Below are 18723 nucleotides of genomic sequence, written 5' to 3'. Positions count from 1 at the left end.
ATATCTATCTAATAGACTACAATTTGTTCATGTAAATGGAGAGTCCTCTTCACCCACTAAGGTCAATTATGGAGTTCCACAGGGTTCAGTGCTAGGACCAATTCTGTTTACATTATACATGCTTCCCCTAGGCAGTATCATTAGAAGACATAGCATACATTTTCACTGCTATGCAGATGACACCCAGCTCTATCTGTCCATGAAGCCAGATAACACACACCAATTAGTTAAAGTGCAGGAATGTCTTAAAGACATAAAGACCTGGATGGCCGCTAACTTTCTGCTTCTTAATTCAGATCAAACTGAGGTTATTGTACTCGGCCCTGAAAATCTTAGAAATATGGTATCTAACCAGATTCTTACTCTGGATGGCATTACCTTGGCCTCCAGTTATACTGTGAGGAACCTTGGAGTCATTTTTGACCAAGACATGTCCTTCAATGCACATATTAAACAAATATGTAAGACTGCTTTCTTTCATTTGTGCAACATCTCTAAAGTTAGAAATATCCTGTCTCTTAGTGACGCTGAAAAACTAGTTCATGCATTTGTTACTTCCAGGCTGGACTACTGTAATTCATTATTATCAGAATGTCCTAAAAACTCCCTGAAAAGCCTTCAGCTAATCCAAAATGCTGCAGCAAGAGTACTGACAGGGACTAGAAAGAGAGCAGATTTCTCCTGTTTTGGCTTCCCTTCATTGGCTTCCTGTTAAATCCAGAATTAAATTCAAAATTCTACTCCTCACATACAAGGTCTTAAATAATCAGGCCCCATCTTATCTTAATGACCTTGTAGTACCATATCACCCTATTAGAGCACTTCGCTCTCACACTGCAGGCTTACTTGTTGTTCCTAGAGTATTTAAAAGTAGAATGGGAGGCAGAGCCTTCAGTTTTCAGGCCCCTTTTCTGTGGAACCAGCTTCCAGTTTGGATTCGGGAGACAGACACTATCTCTACTTTCAAGATTAGGCTTAAAACGTTCCTTTTAGCTGAAGCATATAGTTAGGGCTGGACCAGGTGACCCTGAATCCTCCCTTAGTTATGCTGCAATAGACGTAGGCAGCCGGGGATTCCCATGATGCATTGAGTTTTTCCTTTCCAGTCACCTTTCTCACTCAGTATGTGTTAATAGACCTCTCTGCATTGAATCATATCTGTTATTAACCTCTGTCTCTCTTCCACAGCATGTCTTTCATCCTGTTTTCCTTCTCTCACCCCAACCAGTCGCAACAGATGGCCGCCCCTCCCTGAGCCTGGTTCTGCCAGAGGTTTCTTCCTGTTAAAAGGGAGTTTTTCCTTCCCACTGTCGCCAAAGCGCTTGCTCATAGGTGGTCATATGATTGTTGGGTTTTTCTCTGTATCTATGAAGCGCCTTGAGGCGACTTTTTTTGTGATTTGGTGCTATATAAATAAAATTGAATTGAAATTGAATTGTACTTCTGTGACATTTACAGTTGCTTAGTTAATTAAGTGACTTAATTACTCACTTTTATTTACTAATTGAATTACTAAATGAAGCTGGAATTGTGCATTCTGCAGTTTTTAATAGTGTGTTATTAGTTTTTAAAGAAACAATATGCATTTTATACTATATTGTAAAAAGTATAAGGTAAGTTGAATTTAAAATATAATTAATAAAGTGTTGACTTTTTTCATCAATTCTTGTAGATACACAGAGTCGAGACTGAGCCTGATGATCATACTGAATCAGATGACAGCGGCAGGAATCTCCAAGTTCAACTGCAGATTGCAGATGCAATTATATTAATGTAGATTAATATAAACTCTTCAAGGGTCAAAATCTGCACACACATCATTCTGCATAGTGAAGGTCAGACAATTTGTGCATTGATCTTGAGAAGTAAGACTCATTAATTAATAGTAATATAATTAGACAAATGTTGAAACTTTATATTTCGATACATTTTGTCAACAACAAAAGAAACCAAGCTGTGCAGGTACTGATAACTGAATCTAAAGACCTTCATTTTTGTCAAGATTTGCCTGATTTAACTGTTGTTACCCTTGCTTATAGCTCACCTTAATATGTATAAAAATGTGAAAAGTTTTTGATGTGTGTTAGAATGATTGTTTAATTGGCAAGGTTTGAACGAACAATTTTCAGAAGCCTCAAAATTCATCTGTTACTATTCCACGAATGATTGAAATAAAGTTCACCTCCATTTCAACATTGAATACGACTTTGGACATAAGAACTAAAAGGTGCTGTCCACGCATGTGTCCGCTAAGCCCCAGAAGGGTATAACCTGGGTCAAATGTGTTATTGTGTCTGACACACCTACAATATGAGGACTCGCAGAGTGACGTCACTGAAAGTGTGTTTAAAGTGTGTTAAGTTCCAAAACTGGCCAGTAGGCGGCGAAACTGAAAGTGAGCAAAAACGCTAAACACACTTAAACACACTTTTTCATAAAATTGTGATGTTTCAGGACTTTTGAGATTTTTGGTTTGGGAGCATGTTGGGAGCCTCTAGAACACTTTAGAAGGCTCAGAAAAATGAGGACCTCAAAAATGTCCTCATTTTTCTGAGCGTCCTCATTTTGTGAGTGTGTTATCATAAAATTGTCCTAAGATGTCACGAAAACAAGTACACACACACACACACACACACACACACACACACACACACACACACACATAAAGTAATGCTATTTGTTTGCTACCACTTTTTGGGGGGATTTTGTCATGTAATCTTCCTTCATGTCATGTATTTTTATTAAAAGGAATAATATGCTTCTTTTTCCCCCATTTAACAGTACATTCTCACATTTATTGGCCACTTTATGCTTCAGCAGGAAATCTATGTCGTAACCTACAAAGTAATAGCAAACCCCTCTGAACCCCACACGGTAGCCTGACGTGCACCTCCAGAGAAATGTAATAATGTTGGATCAACGCAGCACACAAGCGTTGTGATTGGCCTCTTCAGATCAGAGAGAATAACAATCATCAGGTCAGTATAAAGAATAATAATAACACATCAACAGAAAGACTCAGAAATGTTAGCATTTCAGAGGATAGTTGAAACTATCGCAATGGACACGAGGGAAGGTACAAAGAAGTGTAAAAACTAGAGAGACAGAAGAAGAACAACAAAAAATAACCCCAAAATAAAAAACTGGCCAAAACAAAGAGCGGGAACCCACAGGAGAAAAAAGCTTTGCCCAAAAGAACATTTGGCTACACTCTCTACGGGACTATCCTGCACAATCAAAAATTACACTGAAGGGAGACTATGGGCTCAAATTGTGGTCATAAATATTTTGTACTTGTAAATCAGGATTTGTATGTGTAAAAAAAATTTGTGTGTCTGTAAAAAGATTTATGTGTGGACTCAGCCAAAAAATACATGTTAAACTCAAGTTTCAAGTTACAAGTACGAATTTGACCCCATTTTTCTTCCTTTCATCTGATTGGCCAATGTCATGTCAATCACAAATTTAACTATCCAATCAGAGAACACATGGGTTTGGCTGTCGGAGGGGCGCTTTTTTGAACTGCAGGTCCTTGAAGGGTAATACAGTTTGAAGCTGGAGGATCTCTATATAAATATCCGATAGAAGCTAGGTCCCCTAACTTTCAGCAGCTGCTGAAAGGATAAAGTTGTGGTATATCAGTGGTTAGAAATACCATTATTACTTTAGGATTAGTTTAACACAAAGTCAGGGTTGACCCGGGACCATGACTGTGAGTCACAGTGCGCAGCATAAAGGTCCTTTCACATCAGACGCAGCATGTGCTGCTAACGCTAACTGCTAACTAAAAGCCAAGGATCCAGAATTTGTTGCGCTGGGGTTTTGCAGCAGCTCTACCTGTACTAGATGCACCTGCTCCTTGTCGTTTCTATCTCTGACTTTATGTCCTCTGCAAGAGTTTCTGGTTTTTTTTTTATCTTCAAATGTTCAATAAAAACATGCATCACTAATTCATAACGAAGAAAGCTTTGTAACTATCCCCACTAGTGAAGACTGTCATTTCCACAACATAGCGCCCCCCCCCCCCAGCACTGTTGGGTGAGTAAGCATGGGTGATATTAGGCTACTGAGGTTTCTCACATTACATCATGCACAACAAAAGTTGTCAGCCATTTTGGATATGATACAGCTACTGGTTACTAGGGAGATCTGTATTCCCCAACTGGTTGGCAATGGTTCCTGGAGGATGCTGGCTTTACTGGATCAAATAGGTTGCAAAGAAAGTTACTTTTGTTGGTAGCAGATTTCCATGGTTACCTGTAGTTTCATGTTTTAATTTTTGTCTGTAAATTTGAGAAAGTGCTCACAAATTGGAAACAGGCAAGGTTCAAAGTAAAACTTGTGCCTCACTGCTGTAGCCAACATGTTTCAAAGTGCACAAATTTTACGCTGAAGGGAAACTATCCCTGTTTCCTGTTTCAGTTGCACTTTTCACAGTTTTGAGAGCAGCTGGGCTGTGTTTGTAGACATGTCCGTCACTTCAATTCAAACTATGACCGCACCAATATGCTAGCGACCACAGCAATGACAAAGCCTTGTTTTTTGTACCAGTTTTTTGCCAGCTGGGGAAAATACATTTTAGCAACAGGTGGTTGCCAGGAGGTCACCAACTGGTCTCTTATACAGTGGGGCAAAAAAGTATTTAGTCAGCCACCGATTGTGCAAGTTCCCCCACCTAAAATGATGACAGAGGTCAGTAATTTGCACCAGAGGTACACTTCAACTGTGAGAGACAGAATGTGAAAAAAAATCCATGAATTCACATGGTAGGATTTGTAAGGAATTTATTCGTAAATTAGGGTGGAAAATAAGTATTTGGTCACCTCAAACAAGGAAAATCTCTGGCTCTCACAGACCTGTAACGTCTTCTGTAAGAAGTTTTTCTGTCCCCCACTCGTTACCTGTATGAATGGCACCTGTTTGAACTCATCATCTGTATAAAAGACACCTGTCCACAGCCCCTAACAGTCAGACTCCAAACTCCGCCATGGCCAAGACCAAAGAGCTTTCGAAGGACACCAGGAAAAGTATTGTAAACCTGCACCAGACTGGGAAGAGTGAATCTACAATAGGCAAGCACCTTGGTGTGAAAAAATCAACTGTGGGAGCAATCATCAGAAAATGGAAGACATACAAGACCACTGATAATCTCCCTCGATCTGGGGCTCCACGCAAGATCTCATCCCGTGGGGTCAAAATGATCATGAGAACGGTGAGCAAAGATCCCAGAACCACACGGGGGGACCTGGTGAATGACCTGCAGAGAGCTGGGACCAAAGTAACAAAGGTCACCATCAGTAACACACTACAACGGCAGGGAATCAAATCCCGCAGTGCCAGACGTGTTCCGCTGCTGAAGCCAGTGCATGTCCAGGCCCGTCTGAAGTTTGCCAGAGAGCACATGGATGATACAGCAGAGGATTGGGAGAATGTCATGTGGTCAGATGAAACCAAAGTAGAACTTCTTGGTATAAACTCAACTCGTCGTGTTTGGAGGAAGAAGAATACTGAGTTGCATCCCAAGAACACCATACCTACTGTGAAGCATGGGGGTGGAAACATCATGCTATGGGGCTGTTTTTCTGCCAAGGGGACAGGACGACTGATCCGTGTTAAGGACAGAATGAATGGGGCCATGTATCGTGAGATTTTGAGCCAAAACCTCCTTCCATCAGTGAGAACTTTGAAGATGAAACGAGGCTGGGTCTTCCAACATGACAATGATCCAAAACACACCGCCCGGGCAACAAAGGAGTGGCTCCGTAAGAAGCATTTGAAAGTCCTGGAGTGGCCTAGCCAGTCTCCAGACCTCAACCCCATAGAAAATCTGTGGCGGGAGTTGAAAGTCCGTGTTGCTCGGCGACAGCCCCAAAACATCACTGCTCTCGAGAAGATCTGCATGGAGGAATGGGCCAAAATACCAGCTACTGTGTGTGCAAACCTGGTAAAGACCTATAGTAAACGTTTGACCTCTGTTATTGCCAACAAAGGTTATGTTACAAAGTATTGAGTTGTATTTTTGTTATTGACCAAATACTTATTTTCCACCCTGATTTACGAATAAATTCTTTACAAATCCTACCATGTGGATTCATGGATTTTTTTTTCACATTCTGTCTCTCACAGTTGAAGTGTACCTCTGGTGCAAATTACTGACCTCTGTCATCATTTTAGGTGGGGGAACTTGCACAATCGGTGGCTGACTAAATACTTTTTTGCCCCACTGTACTTACCCGAATACCTGCTTGACCTGCTCTTATGCCAACTGCTGTTGAAAGCTTGCTAGCAGTGGAGCTCCAAGTACTGCAACCCTAAATCTGAAGAAAGATGAGAGGATCGCCAATTCCTGTTTGCACTTACCTGAAGAAACTTACAGTACCTGAGTATTATTCCACTTGGAAAATCTGTGTCTGAATGTTAAATTCCAGAGTAACAACTTACCTGAAAATACTTCCCTGATCAGAATCCCAGCTTGAAGACTGACCTCTGATCATTCACTGTTGTTATTTCTTCCTGACTTCTTTTCATTAAAACTGTTTCGACTGTGTCCTGCATTTGAATCCTTTGGGTGAAAGCTTGACAACTGGCTCCATAAAAATTCCCAAAATAATGGCCGCTGTCCCCACAGGCTATCATCAGATGATAGCTGAGGATCCTAAAGTGCCATTCGTTTTGCTGCTGGTCTGCTGAAATTACTGCTAATAAGGACAGTAAGTAAAACCAAACATTGAGCTGGAAGCTGCTGACATACAGATTTAAGATAAGGTGAAATTCAACATTAGGTGATAGCTCTCTGTGGTTTCATTGCTACAATGAATTATACATCTTGATTCGTTCCATAAAACATTGATAAGAGAAGCTATCCACAGTTATTCAAAACACATCAACTGTTGAAGTTTCAGCAGGTAACCTACTGTAGCTTGGTGAAGTGCAACATCTGCACACTTGCAGGAATGTAATGACGTACCAACCAAGAGATTTTGAGTTGTTTGGATGTGTGGGGTTGGAAGTTTTCTCTTGGCTTTACGTTGTCAGAAACAGATGGAGCTGAAGAGTATGTTTACCCTGGACTCTCAGCTTTGATATGCAGATAGGAAGTTCACAGAGAATGAGTGATGCTCTCGTCTGCGCTGCGTTACAGGCCAGAGTAAACACAGTCCTTAATGGACAGAAGAGGGGCACAAACACTCAGACACACCTAAGAGATGTATCGATTCCTCATTTCCTATTCCATTTTACTCAAATTTAAAGGTCACAACTTCAGGCTGGAAGTCATCAGTGAGCAACCTACTGTCAAAGCCTGTAGCTCTGTGGCATGGTCAGGGTAAGTGGCAAAAGACAGAAAGCAACAAAAATAGAGACTAAGCAACTTCAGCTTGTTGCTCCTAAATTGCTTCATTTGCATTTTTACCATTAACTTTATTTAAAAAGAGGAAAACTGTGCTGGATTAGGTGGAGTTTAATTAAAAAATGCAATGCATTTTTAAGAAAATTAAGAAGATTTTGCTGAAACCATAATATTTTCATTTCTCAGCTTCTGAGACTTATCACTTATCCTACTGGTGGGTTTCTGGTTTCGTCTGCATATCGACTCTGATTCACATGAAATCTGAAAAGACATCTCTATTAGCTTCACCCACAATTCACTGCCTCTTTATGAATATGCTGCTGTGACGAAAGGATGTGGAACAAATAGCATTAGCACTATGATGTTGCCTTATCTAGGTCATGATATAACCAGCCTATCTCTGAGTAATCCTCTTGTGGCTGACAACGAATGAAAGGAATAGAATAATAAGACACTCGATTGAGATGTCAGAACAGTCTGGCAGAATGCTATTGGGGTGGAAAGCAGCTTTTGATAAGCGCTGATGCCTTTGTTTAGGCAGCTGGGAGGGAAAGATGGACGTGTTAGTGCAGAGCTCTGCTTATATTTGGGAGGCTGGGGCTTTCCCTTTTCTCTCTCTCTCTCTCTCTCTCTCTCGCCCTCGCTCTCTCTCTCTCCCCCTCTCTCTCCCTCTTTTGCTCTTTCCCCATGCTGCCTCTCAGACAGCTTTGATCACAGTACCCTTTGAAGCAGTGTTCCAAAATGAAAACGAGGAGAAAGCAGAAGTCATCGCAAGTTCATGCCTAAACTTCCTGCAACTCCAAGCAAAGTGCACATCTTCATTACTGCATATGCTCTGACGGACCTATGGAAATTATTGATGGGGGGTTGGAGGGGTGATTGGTCATAAATCATTAATTATCATGCCATTATGCGTTGTTTCTACTCATCACCACTTTAAACCCTAACGGTAAGTTCGCTGACGCTCTCGCTGTTTCAGATTTCCACAGTAGACCATCCCTGATAGAAATAACCTGACGTTTCTGACCACAGCAACAACCGCAGCAAAGAAAAAAGCAACACTGGTTTCCTTCACTAGGGACCCTACAGTAGATGCGTGAGTCTAAGAGGAACACCCATTTTGGGAAATGCACTTGTTTTCCTTCAGACAATCTGATAATAAGATCAATATTCGTTTCATGTTCATGCATCCGCTGCAGAGATGGGAAAAAGCCCAGTCGAAGCAAAGACAACACACAGGAGGGTACTGCTTTTGGTAAATGCTCAGCCTGCCTCTTTCTTTTTGTTTGATTTATAGATGTAGTACTTACTCGATTAGCTGATCACAAAAAAACCTGATCAAATATTTTACTAATTGATTTTACTAATTGAAGTTAAATTTTGAAATATTCCACAGTTACAGCCCACAAAAGTTATTAACAACTGAAATTTAATTAGTTATTTTATTAATCATTTAATTAATTTTTAAGATGTTGTTGTTATATGTTGAAGCTTTTTTTTATGCCAACGATGCTTTTGATTGCAGGATGTAACCACATATGAGTATTCAGTGACTGCATCATAGCCTTCATCTACAATCGCATTAATTAACCTTAATGTCACCATTGTTGTTGCTTAAGTATTATGTGCATGCAGCCGTGTATGCTAAAGCTGATGTTGCTGCTAAAGAAATCACAGGAAAAACACTTCATTAGTTACAGCTTGCTAGTCCATGGTTGCAGCTTTTTGCCTTCAGAACTAGTTCTTCACAGCACAGATTCAACAAGGTACTGGAAACAGTCCTCAGAGATCAGTGTCTATAGTAACATGATAGCATCACACAGTTGCTGCAGATTTGGCAGATACAAATCTCTCTTTGTACCATATCCCAAAGGTGCTCTATTAAATTTAGATCTGGTTGACTGTGGAGGCCAATGCATGTTACTGAGTCAACTCAATAACATGCATTTGTTATGTGTGACATGGCACATAATCCTTCTGGAGTCAGCTATCAGAAGATGGGTACACTGTGGTCATAAAGGGATGGACACTGTCCGATTGACTGTGGTGTTTAAACTATGCTCAGATGGGCAGGATACAAGACAGGATACATCCATGCGTTCATGGATCTATGATATTTGATGTATTTAGCTATCCAACTGTTGCAGCAGAAATCAAAACTCATGAGACCAGGTGTGGTTTCTCCAGTCTTCTACTGTCTAATTTTGGTACACCTGCATGAACTGTAGCCTCTGTTTCCTGTTCTTAGTTCATCAGAGTGGCACCTGGTGAGACCTTCTGCAGCTGGAGCCCATCTGCTTCAAGGTTCAACAAGTTGCTCTTCTGCTTACCTTGATTTTAACAAGTGGTCATTTGAGTTACTGCTGCACTCCTATCAGCTCAAAGCAGTCTGGCCATTATCCCTCAACATCCCAGCCTAAAGAACTGCTGCTCATTAGATATTTTCTCTTTTTGAAACCCTTTCCTGTAAACCCTCAAGACTGTTTGTGGAAAAATCCCAGCAGATCTGCAATTTCTGATGTACACAAATGCCCATCTGGAACCAGCAACCAGGTTCTAAGTTCCTTAAATCACCTTTCTTCTTCATTCTGGTGTTTGGTTTGAACTTCAGCAGGTCGCCTTGGCCATGTCTACATGCCTTAACGCACTGACTTGCTGCCAAGTGATTGGCTGATTAGATATTCGCATTAAGAAATAATTGAGTAGGTATACCTATTAAAGTGGCTGGTGAGTGCGTTTCATCACTATTCTTCTTTCACAGTTCTTTCATATCTCTGGATAGTTAATTTGATTTGTTAAATTTATAAACAGCATTTGTCAGTTTAGGTTTATTAGAGTGAGGATCAGACATTGTGATAAAACACGCTAACACAGACATCTTTTTCAACTGCCAAGTGGGTTGAGTACATTTGAGAGAAGCAACTACTGGCAGCCAGAGGGGATGAAAAAGGAGAGCAGAGATGGAGAACATATAAAAGGGACACCATGAGAGTACTGCTCCTAAGCTGGCGTCTCATCTGGAATCTCTCCTGACAGGCTTCTGTGTTGTTTAACTTGAGATGATTGAGAGCGAGCGAGAGAGAAAAGATAAATAAAAGGAAGATAAAAGAGAAGAAGATAAAAAGAAAAAAAATTACACCCGAGGAGCAAATAAAGGCGATATTAGAGCCTATCCTACATATCAGCTGTACTAATGACTGCTGGAGTTCTCTCTGTAATGCTCTGAGTAACTACATCACCACAGGGTTACTACATGAATTTCACCCCAATCAGCTGTAAGTCTATAAAATATAGTAAGGAACACGGAGTGCTCTTCAATTGTAATCATGCACTGTGGCTCAATTTAGCTCCTGCCATAATTACAAGTAAGTCTGAGTCTTGTAATGAAAGGGAAGGTTGAAGAAAGGTTTAGCAAAAACTAGGTGTGAGCTAAATTAGCTGTGAAACTAACAAATGAAGGCAATTAGCCAGCTAGCCCTCCATCATTGTCTAATTGAGAGAGCAGGCCAAAGACCATCTGAAACAAGTAAACAGTTTCTTTAAGTCCTTTGTAATCTGTTCAGTGGATCACATTTAGGTTATTTTGATTGGACTAATTATTCTTCCCAGTTAAATTTACCCTTCATTCAAATTTGTGTTGTACAGTTATTTCATTTTTAACCTTAATTTATATTTTATTGCTTCTTAGTTAAATTTAACCTTTTTAATTTTTCATATTTATTTCCTATCTTATTCATAGCCTTTTCCTTTTTTGTTTTCTTTAGGTCACGAGCAGTTGTCCAAGCATTTCACTACATATCGTACTGTGTATGACTGTGTACGTGACAAATAAAATTTGAATTTGAATTTGAATTTGAAGCATCCTAACAAGAAGCTTCTGTACATTTTTAGGTATCAAAGGGCAAAAAATCAGACCTAAATACCAGAAATCCACAAACGGTTTCATTTTACAAGAAATTACTTTCCCATTTCAGCCACATAATTGACAGAGTCCAGAGAGGGATCTCATGAGAGCCAAAGTAATGATTCCGAAAACTCTGAAGTGATACACACAATCCCTTCCTATTTGCATTGTTTGTGATCACGTAGCAGAAAAGGATGGCAACGAAGGAAAGTGAGAGTGTGAGTTGAAATGGTGAAATAAAAGAAGAGAGAAAGAATGGGGAGTGAAGCGAAGAGTAAACAAAGTGGACAAGAGAGACGAGACGATGATGAGGGGGAGGCGGGGCTGAAAAGGGATGAAGAGAAATGGGGATGGAAAGGATCAGACAAGGATGCAGGATCTTAGAACGAGAGGAGGGAATATCAGTCCTGTAAAGTCAAACTCTTGCAGATGACTGGGAGGCCCTGGAGATCTGTGAGCATGACGCATCCTCTCCTCTCCTCTCCTCTCCTCTCCTCTCCTCTCCTCTTCTCTTCTCTTTGCTTTTTTAGCACACTGTTAGCATACCATACTTCTCTAAAATGAGTGCAGACAGGAACACACACAAATTCCCAGAGGGTTCCCAGAGGAACCCACCCGAGGGATTAATAAAGTTCTATCTTATCTTATCTTATCTTATCTTAAATGCACACACACACTCAGAGATACATCTCGGGCTGCTTCTCACCTTGGCAGTAGCCGTCCATTTCCTCGTGGCCAATACTACAGACACAGCGGCCCAGTGGTACCAGCCAGTCTCCATCAGCACCACAGTACAATTTGGGCGTGTCCCTCTCTTCTGCGTTCTCCACACACGAACCTCTCACTTCCACCAAAGAGGATGAGTCCATTTGTGGCACTGTTTCAGGAAACGCGGCCAAGTTTCTTAAAGTTGAGGGGCACCGTTTGTAGAAGACCTTATGTGAAAGAGGAAAACACAGTGTTCAGGTTAAAGAAGTAATACTGAGTTTATGCCCAGTCTATGCGAGACTGAGTCATGCAACCCTGTTCACTGACCTTTACAGACACAAGAGCAATACAAGCTCCCACATCTTGGAAGGCCAGGTAGAATCCCTTCTGTGTGATGGGGCCCACTTCCCTGACCTCGGTGTTAAGTCGAAGGACACGATCTCCAAGATCGGTCTGTGTAAAGCTTTCATCCGCTGCTATGGTGTCCACCTTAAACCAAACACACGCTTTACTCACGTAAAGTCACACAATGACAGTTCTGTCACATGACAAGAATAAAAACATGACAACCTTAGCATAGTCAGTAGGCCGGAAGCGTGTGCTGTCGGGGAGCGGCCCGTCTGTCTGCAGGTAAAAGAGATTGAAGGTTTCCTTACAAGTACCAGAAACCCAAGGGATGGAGTTGCAGTCTCTCAGTGTAAAGCGCAGCTCCACATATACCTGAGGTAAAACATAGATTAAACAATTACGTCAGTATTATAACCATCAATAATTTCATACAAGTGTGTTTATGTTAAGCCCTTTATTTAACAAAACGAAGCCCATTTCACAAGCTCTCTTCAAATCACCGTAACTCCGTTTTTTCTTCTACAGACAAAATTTAAATGGTTTTGGGAAGAAGAGAGGACACACTTTAAGGGGATATTGTACAAGCAAAAATGCAAGCATAATAGGACTCTATTAGCACATACGGAAAAAAAAAAAATCTCCTTCCCCATAAGAAACACGAAGATTATTGCTTTATACTTTCAAATTGTGCTTCATTTGACTATTTTTATTACTCTCTAAGTATTTTTTAGATCAACATATCCACTAAAATCTTGCATAATTTTTAAGTTAATACTGATGCACAGCCATGCTAACAAACTTGTTTTTATGAGCGACACCGAGCAAGGTAAGAACAGTTCAGCATGTTTCTCCATTTGTTGTGCAGTAGCCGTGCCTCAAGGGTGGAGAAGCCGAGTGAGCGCAGGCCGCTGTGGTGGCACACGATGCCTTTAAACAGCTTGACAATGGTGTTAGTCTTGCCCATGGCACTGATTGGCTAATCATTACTCCTCCCCTGAAGCTCAGTGGACAGATCGTTCTTCTATCAAGAAGCCACTATTTCAAGTCACGATGCCAGACGGCTCAGTCCCCTCGAGCGAGCGAGTGCATTGATTTAACAGTCTGTATGCGGGCAATTCTCAGTCTACAAAAAGAGGTAAATGTGAAACTTGGTGCAGCAACATAGTTGTGTTTCCCACCAGCCAATGTGCACAGAAGGCATCTTACTATATCTTTGTTACAATAGACTCTGTGTTGACTGTAATAGAAATCGGTCCTAAGCAAAGTGTCAGGTTCTTATAGCTATTTGTCTGTATTTCCCGGTAGGTTATACAGAAGACTGAACTTCCTCCAGGGAGTGTGACTCTTTCTCAACCTGGGGGCAATGTCAAAACCACAAACAAAGATTTCTATTCAAGTGTTTGTCTTTGCACAAGTTTTGTGATGTAGTCCTGACCCTCTGTGCAGCTTGTCGCTGGATCCACCCAGACCGCAGCCAGTTGTTCTGGTTTGGCTCCATTACATGGCAAACCTGGAAGGTGTGTATAGGTCTGTTCTGTTCATCCATCTCTGTGATAGCATCCCACTGATTAAAACAAAAAAAAGGATAAAGTTATTATGTGCAATGTGTCACGACACTTTAACTCTATCATTTGCAAAATAAAACTAGTATTTTTGTTAGAAAATTAATATTCTGGTGTATACATAAAACAAAGTATTCAAGCTACATTCATAAGACCTGTGTCTGTTCTGGGTAATCAAAAGAATCTCTTTAAACCTGTTTTATTCATACTCAAAGCCAAATAAAATCTTTCTTTCATATTTTTAGTACTTTTCCACCTTTATTATGACAGAAACAGAGGGGAGAGATGACAGGAAAGTGAGAGCAGAGGGAAGACATGCGGCAAATGGCCCAGGGCAGACTTGAACCCGCGCTGCTGCGTTAGCCTCATGTCGTATGGGTCGCTTGCTTAACCCGGTGAGCTAAAAGATACCCTAAAGCAAAACAATTTGTTTATACCACACACACAGTCAAAATAAAACACAAACACATTCATGACACAATCGTCTTTGGATTTTATCAGTCACACTGAGACATGACAGGACATTACAGACTCTAAATTTAACTGTAAAATCAAAGGCAACATGCAATTCATTTGATAAGGTCAGCATCAGGTCAAAGCCAGGACACAGGGCAGACTTTGCTGTCATCCTCCTCAAAGAGAGTGCCCTACACTTCCTTCTTGTGCACCATGCTGAGCTGAGGACATGTTTGAAAGATAAAAGGCTGACACTTGTTGGTGCCTTCAAAACTGAAACTGTCTTTAGCACCTCTGTGTTTCTGTATTTCGCTGCCTTGTTTTAAAGGACCTGTTATCTTCTCTGTATTTCCTGATAATGGTGGCCACAGAGCATCTGCTGAGATTGGATTGTAGTCTTTGTCCCGATTCCCTCGTTGTCATTCCACCAACTAGGACCTGGTCTGTCACAGCTACTTAAATTTCCTCTGAAATTACCGGCCTTCCTTTTTTCTTCATCCACCGCCTTACCTCCCCCACCTCTCAGATTTGTTTCCATCCATAGCTGGCATCCATAACTTTTAACTTTTATCAGGACTTACCATTGCCACTTGTGGTTACCATCACGCATCATACGTACAATACATCACTGTTAAATGTGTTTTACAGATGTTTTTTTGGGGGGAAATGAGTCAATGACTTGTTAACTATAAATTGTTTAAGGCTTTGAGTGATTTAATAAATTGGTTAAGGACACTGAGCATTTGGTTTTGAAAAGGGGATTTAGTGTTTTACAAAATCAGAAAAACTGTAAACCATCAGTAATTTGTGGATTAGTGAGGATTAGCTGATATGGATATGGGTATGGACTATATTGGTATAGCAACATATTAGCATCAAATGTGCTAAAATGGAGATTATATTAGGATATTATAATAAACACACTCATGAATGATCTAGTTTCTGAGCTGCTTTGTATAATGTATATAAGCCTTCGTTGCTTGTAGTGAAACTTAATCTGTATAGAAACATGACATTTGAGAGACACAAATTCTCTCACCAATGTTTTCAAGCTGTTGCATCAGCCAGGCTCTCATTTGTCTGCTCCGCTTTAACGGTGTGATGATCAGAGCTTCAAAAGCCCTAACATTTATTGACAGATCCTCTTTCTCACAACTCCTGTGGCATTACATGGGCAGCTGTGATTGTGCCAGATGCACAGCTGGACATGTAGTTATAACTCAAGAACATGAGACACACTGAAGACATGCCAGTGCTTTGACTTGAGTCTGAAACTTACAGCATGTAAATCATTATTTCTATTGTATGAATGGTGATAAGACATTCTGTAAATGACTTTGCTAAAAGAAAATAATTTATTTTCTGTGACTAAAAGTCAAAAGGTCAAATTGTCATGATCCTGGGTCTGCGACCATGACAGTAATTTGTGTTTTCCTGAGACTATTAGTGATTTCTGGACTGAGGTTTAAGATATGTATTTCCTTATGCTTCTGAGTTTGCTTAGTTCTCTGCTCCTTGTTCAGCTGAGTCAGTTCCCTTTCATATCTAGTCTGTCTCTGTCTTGTCCCTATGTTTCCGTGTCTCTTTCGCTGTCTCTTGCTCTCTCTTGCCTCCGTCATATCACTGTGAATCAGTGTTAGTGATTTCCTGTTTTATTGTGATAGTCACTTATCCGGTGTGCATCGTGTTCAGTTTTTCTTCCCTTGTGTCATTAGTCAGACTTGGATCATCTGTGTTCCCTGGTGTGTTTAATCTCCCTGACTTCCTTGTGTGTATTTAAGTCCTCAGTTTCCTTAATTCTTTGTCCCCGTTGTTGTCGTCTTATCCCCTCTGATTGTGTGAGCCGTCTGTTTGGAGTTTTCCCTGTCACCCGATTTAGCATTCCTGACTTCCTGCTTTACAGTAAATTGCTTTATGACCTGTAAACTAAGCAATAAAGCTGCTCTTTAGTTCAGACCTGCTTCTGAATGTTGGATTACTGAACTTAGAAAAGATCAAGCGGGTGCAGAGTCTGCATTGCTTACAGAGATGGGTGGTGTTTGTTCCTGTTCCTCTTTCCTAAATTCCTCACATACAATGTCTTAAATAATCAAGCCCCACCTTATCTTAACGACCTAATAGCACTGTATCACCCCAAAGATGCAGTTGGCTCTCAGACTGCTGGTTTACTTGTGGTTCCTAGAAGTTTTAAAAGTAGAATGGGAGGCAGAGTCTTCAGCTTTCACGCCCCCTTTTCTGTGGAACCAGTTTCTAGTTTCTAGATCTAGCTTCTAGATTCAGGAGACAAACAGCTTCTTTACTGTTAAGATTAGACTTAAAACTTTCCTTTTTGATTAAGCATATAGTTAGGACTGATCAGGTACCCCAAATCCTCCCTTAGTTATGTTGCAATAGGACTAGGCTGCTGGGAACTTCCTATGATGCTTCTTCACTTGGGTTTTTCAGTCTTCACATGCGTATATAGCACATGCTTCCATCCCCCCCCCCCCGTCTCTCTCCCTTCACCCCAAACCGCTCAGCCTTTCCCTGAGCCTAGTTCTGCTGAAGGTCTTTTCCTGTTAAATTTTTTTCCCCTTCCCACTGTCGCCAATTGCTTGCTCATGGGAGGTTATTTGATTGTTGGGGCTTTCTCTGTATTATTGTAGGGTCTCTACCTCAAAATACCAAGCGCCTTGATGTCACTGCAGTGTTACAGAAACCAAACTTAATAGCATTTTCATCAATTCAATCAGTTGTAAATTTTCATAACTAAATTTATCTGAGATTCTCTCAAAAGTATAGCTAATAATATAATGTGTAACTGTGTAACAGAAGTACCGTAATGTAGCTACTTCTTATAGTCTAGATCAGGGGTCGGCAACCTGCGGCTCCGGAGCCGCATACGGCTCTTTTGTCCTTATACTGCGGCTCCGGGTGGTTTGGGAAAAAAATTAGAAGTATTTAGCTGAAGTGTATTTTATTTGTGTTTAGTTCTTTTTTTAACTTGTAGTTCTAAATTGGAAGATTATTGTGATTTTGAAATATAAAAATAAAATTATACCTTATTATTTTTTCATCGCTCAAAATAAGCGTCACACTCGCGGAAGCCGGTGTACCCGCCGAAACACCGTGCATTTATCGAGACTTTCGAACCCAGGTAGGCCAGTTATGGATCTTTGGATCCACATTATGTCAGCAGCTGTTCTCCACCATGAACTATGTTAAAAACAAACACCGCTCACGCCTCACAGACGACAGCTTACAGTTCTGCGTAAAGATGAAAGTGACTTCGTACAGCCCCGATTTGCAGACGCTGTGCACAGAGGTTCAGGACCAGAAGTCCCATTGTAAACATACCACGGCAGACTCGACGATGTTTGCATGAACATGCTTTATAGCATCTCTTTATTCACCACTTTTCACACACGGTTGCTGTACGCATACAGCCGGCTGTAGCTTTGCAGCTCACAGCCCGACACATACCAACACCAGCATAAATGGCACAGACGTTAAGGCGGCGAGACGTGATTGCGGGTGCCGCTAAGGGTGGCGGCTCACAACAGTTTTTGTTTGCTGGATCATTTTAGTTCAGCTGGGTGTCTTTCCTTTTGTTATATTTCTTTAAGAGTTCAAAATGTGTTAATTACATAAATAAAATGTAATTTTCTCTGTAGCACTTCATGGATTTCATAAGCAACACAGCTTAGTTGCTCTGTGGATTCTTTTAAAAAGCAGTTAAAAACTTTTCTTTTCAAACAAGCCTTTTGTTGATCTACATATTTTATATTCTTTACATTATTTACATTTGATCTTTTACATTGTGTATAATATCTATTGATTGTATTGTTTATTTTAATATTTGTGTACAGCGCTTTGTGACTGCCTGTCTGTGAAAAGCACTTAATAAATAAACTTTACTTACTTACTTTAGTTGTTCACACAAAGAATAAAAGTAAAAAAAACAATATATACAGTGTTATCTTCATTTTAGATTTCAAAAAGTATTTGCGGCTCCCAGTGTTTTCTTTTGCGTGGAAACCGGGTCCAAGTGGCTCTTTGGGTGTAAAAGGTTGCAGACCCCTGGTCCAGATATTTTGCAAGCAAATGGAAAATAGGTGCAGTTATTTGGAATAGTTTTCCAGGCTTCTTGAAGGACATTCAACGCTCTTTATTTGGATTTTGCCCTTTGTTCTGTTTTCCTTCAATGATGTTGAGGTCTGGGCTCTCAGGAGCATAGTCCTCAGTTTCTTTTGCTGCTTTGGCAGTTTGTTTTGATTGTCTGTCATTGGCAGACAAACCTTTTTCTAGACGGTGAATCAAAATCTGATGGTACATTTCCTCATTCATAATTCCATCATTTTTGACAACATCCCCAAAACCACTGGCACATTGTACACATTCAGTGTTGTAGCCCTCTC

General features: G+C 40.6%; 1 protein-coding gene across 1 annotated transcript in view; it reads right to left on the bottom strand.

The window, feature by feature from the left end:
- LOC146639834 (ephrin type-A receptor 6-like) overlaps positions 1-18723 on the bottom strand; it is a 148537-nt gene that overhangs the window by 49390 nt on the left and 80424 nt on the right. The window contains exons 3-6 of the mRNA XM_085345963.1: positions 13744-13872; positions 12531-12680; positions 12288-12449; positions 11959-12187 (exon numbers count right to left, since the gene is read on the bottom strand). Coding sequence (XP_085202089.1) covers positions 11959-12187; positions 12288-12449; positions 12531-12680; positions 13744-13872 — 670 coding nt within the window. The remainder of the gene's footprint in view (positions 1-11958; positions 12188-12287; positions 12450-12530; positions 12681-13743; positions 13873-18723) is intronic.

This window comes from Diplotaxodon limnothrissa, linkage group LG1, assembly GCF_057381915.1.
Source record: "Diplotaxodon limnothrissa isolate DT_005_m linkage group LG1, D_limnothrissa_male_GT1.1, whole genome shotgun sequence".
NCBI lineage: Eukaryota > Metazoa > Chordata > Actinopteri > Cichliformes > Cichlidae > Diplotaxodon > Diplotaxodon limnothrissa.
This window is presented reverse-complemented; position numbering and strand designations above follow the sequence as displayed.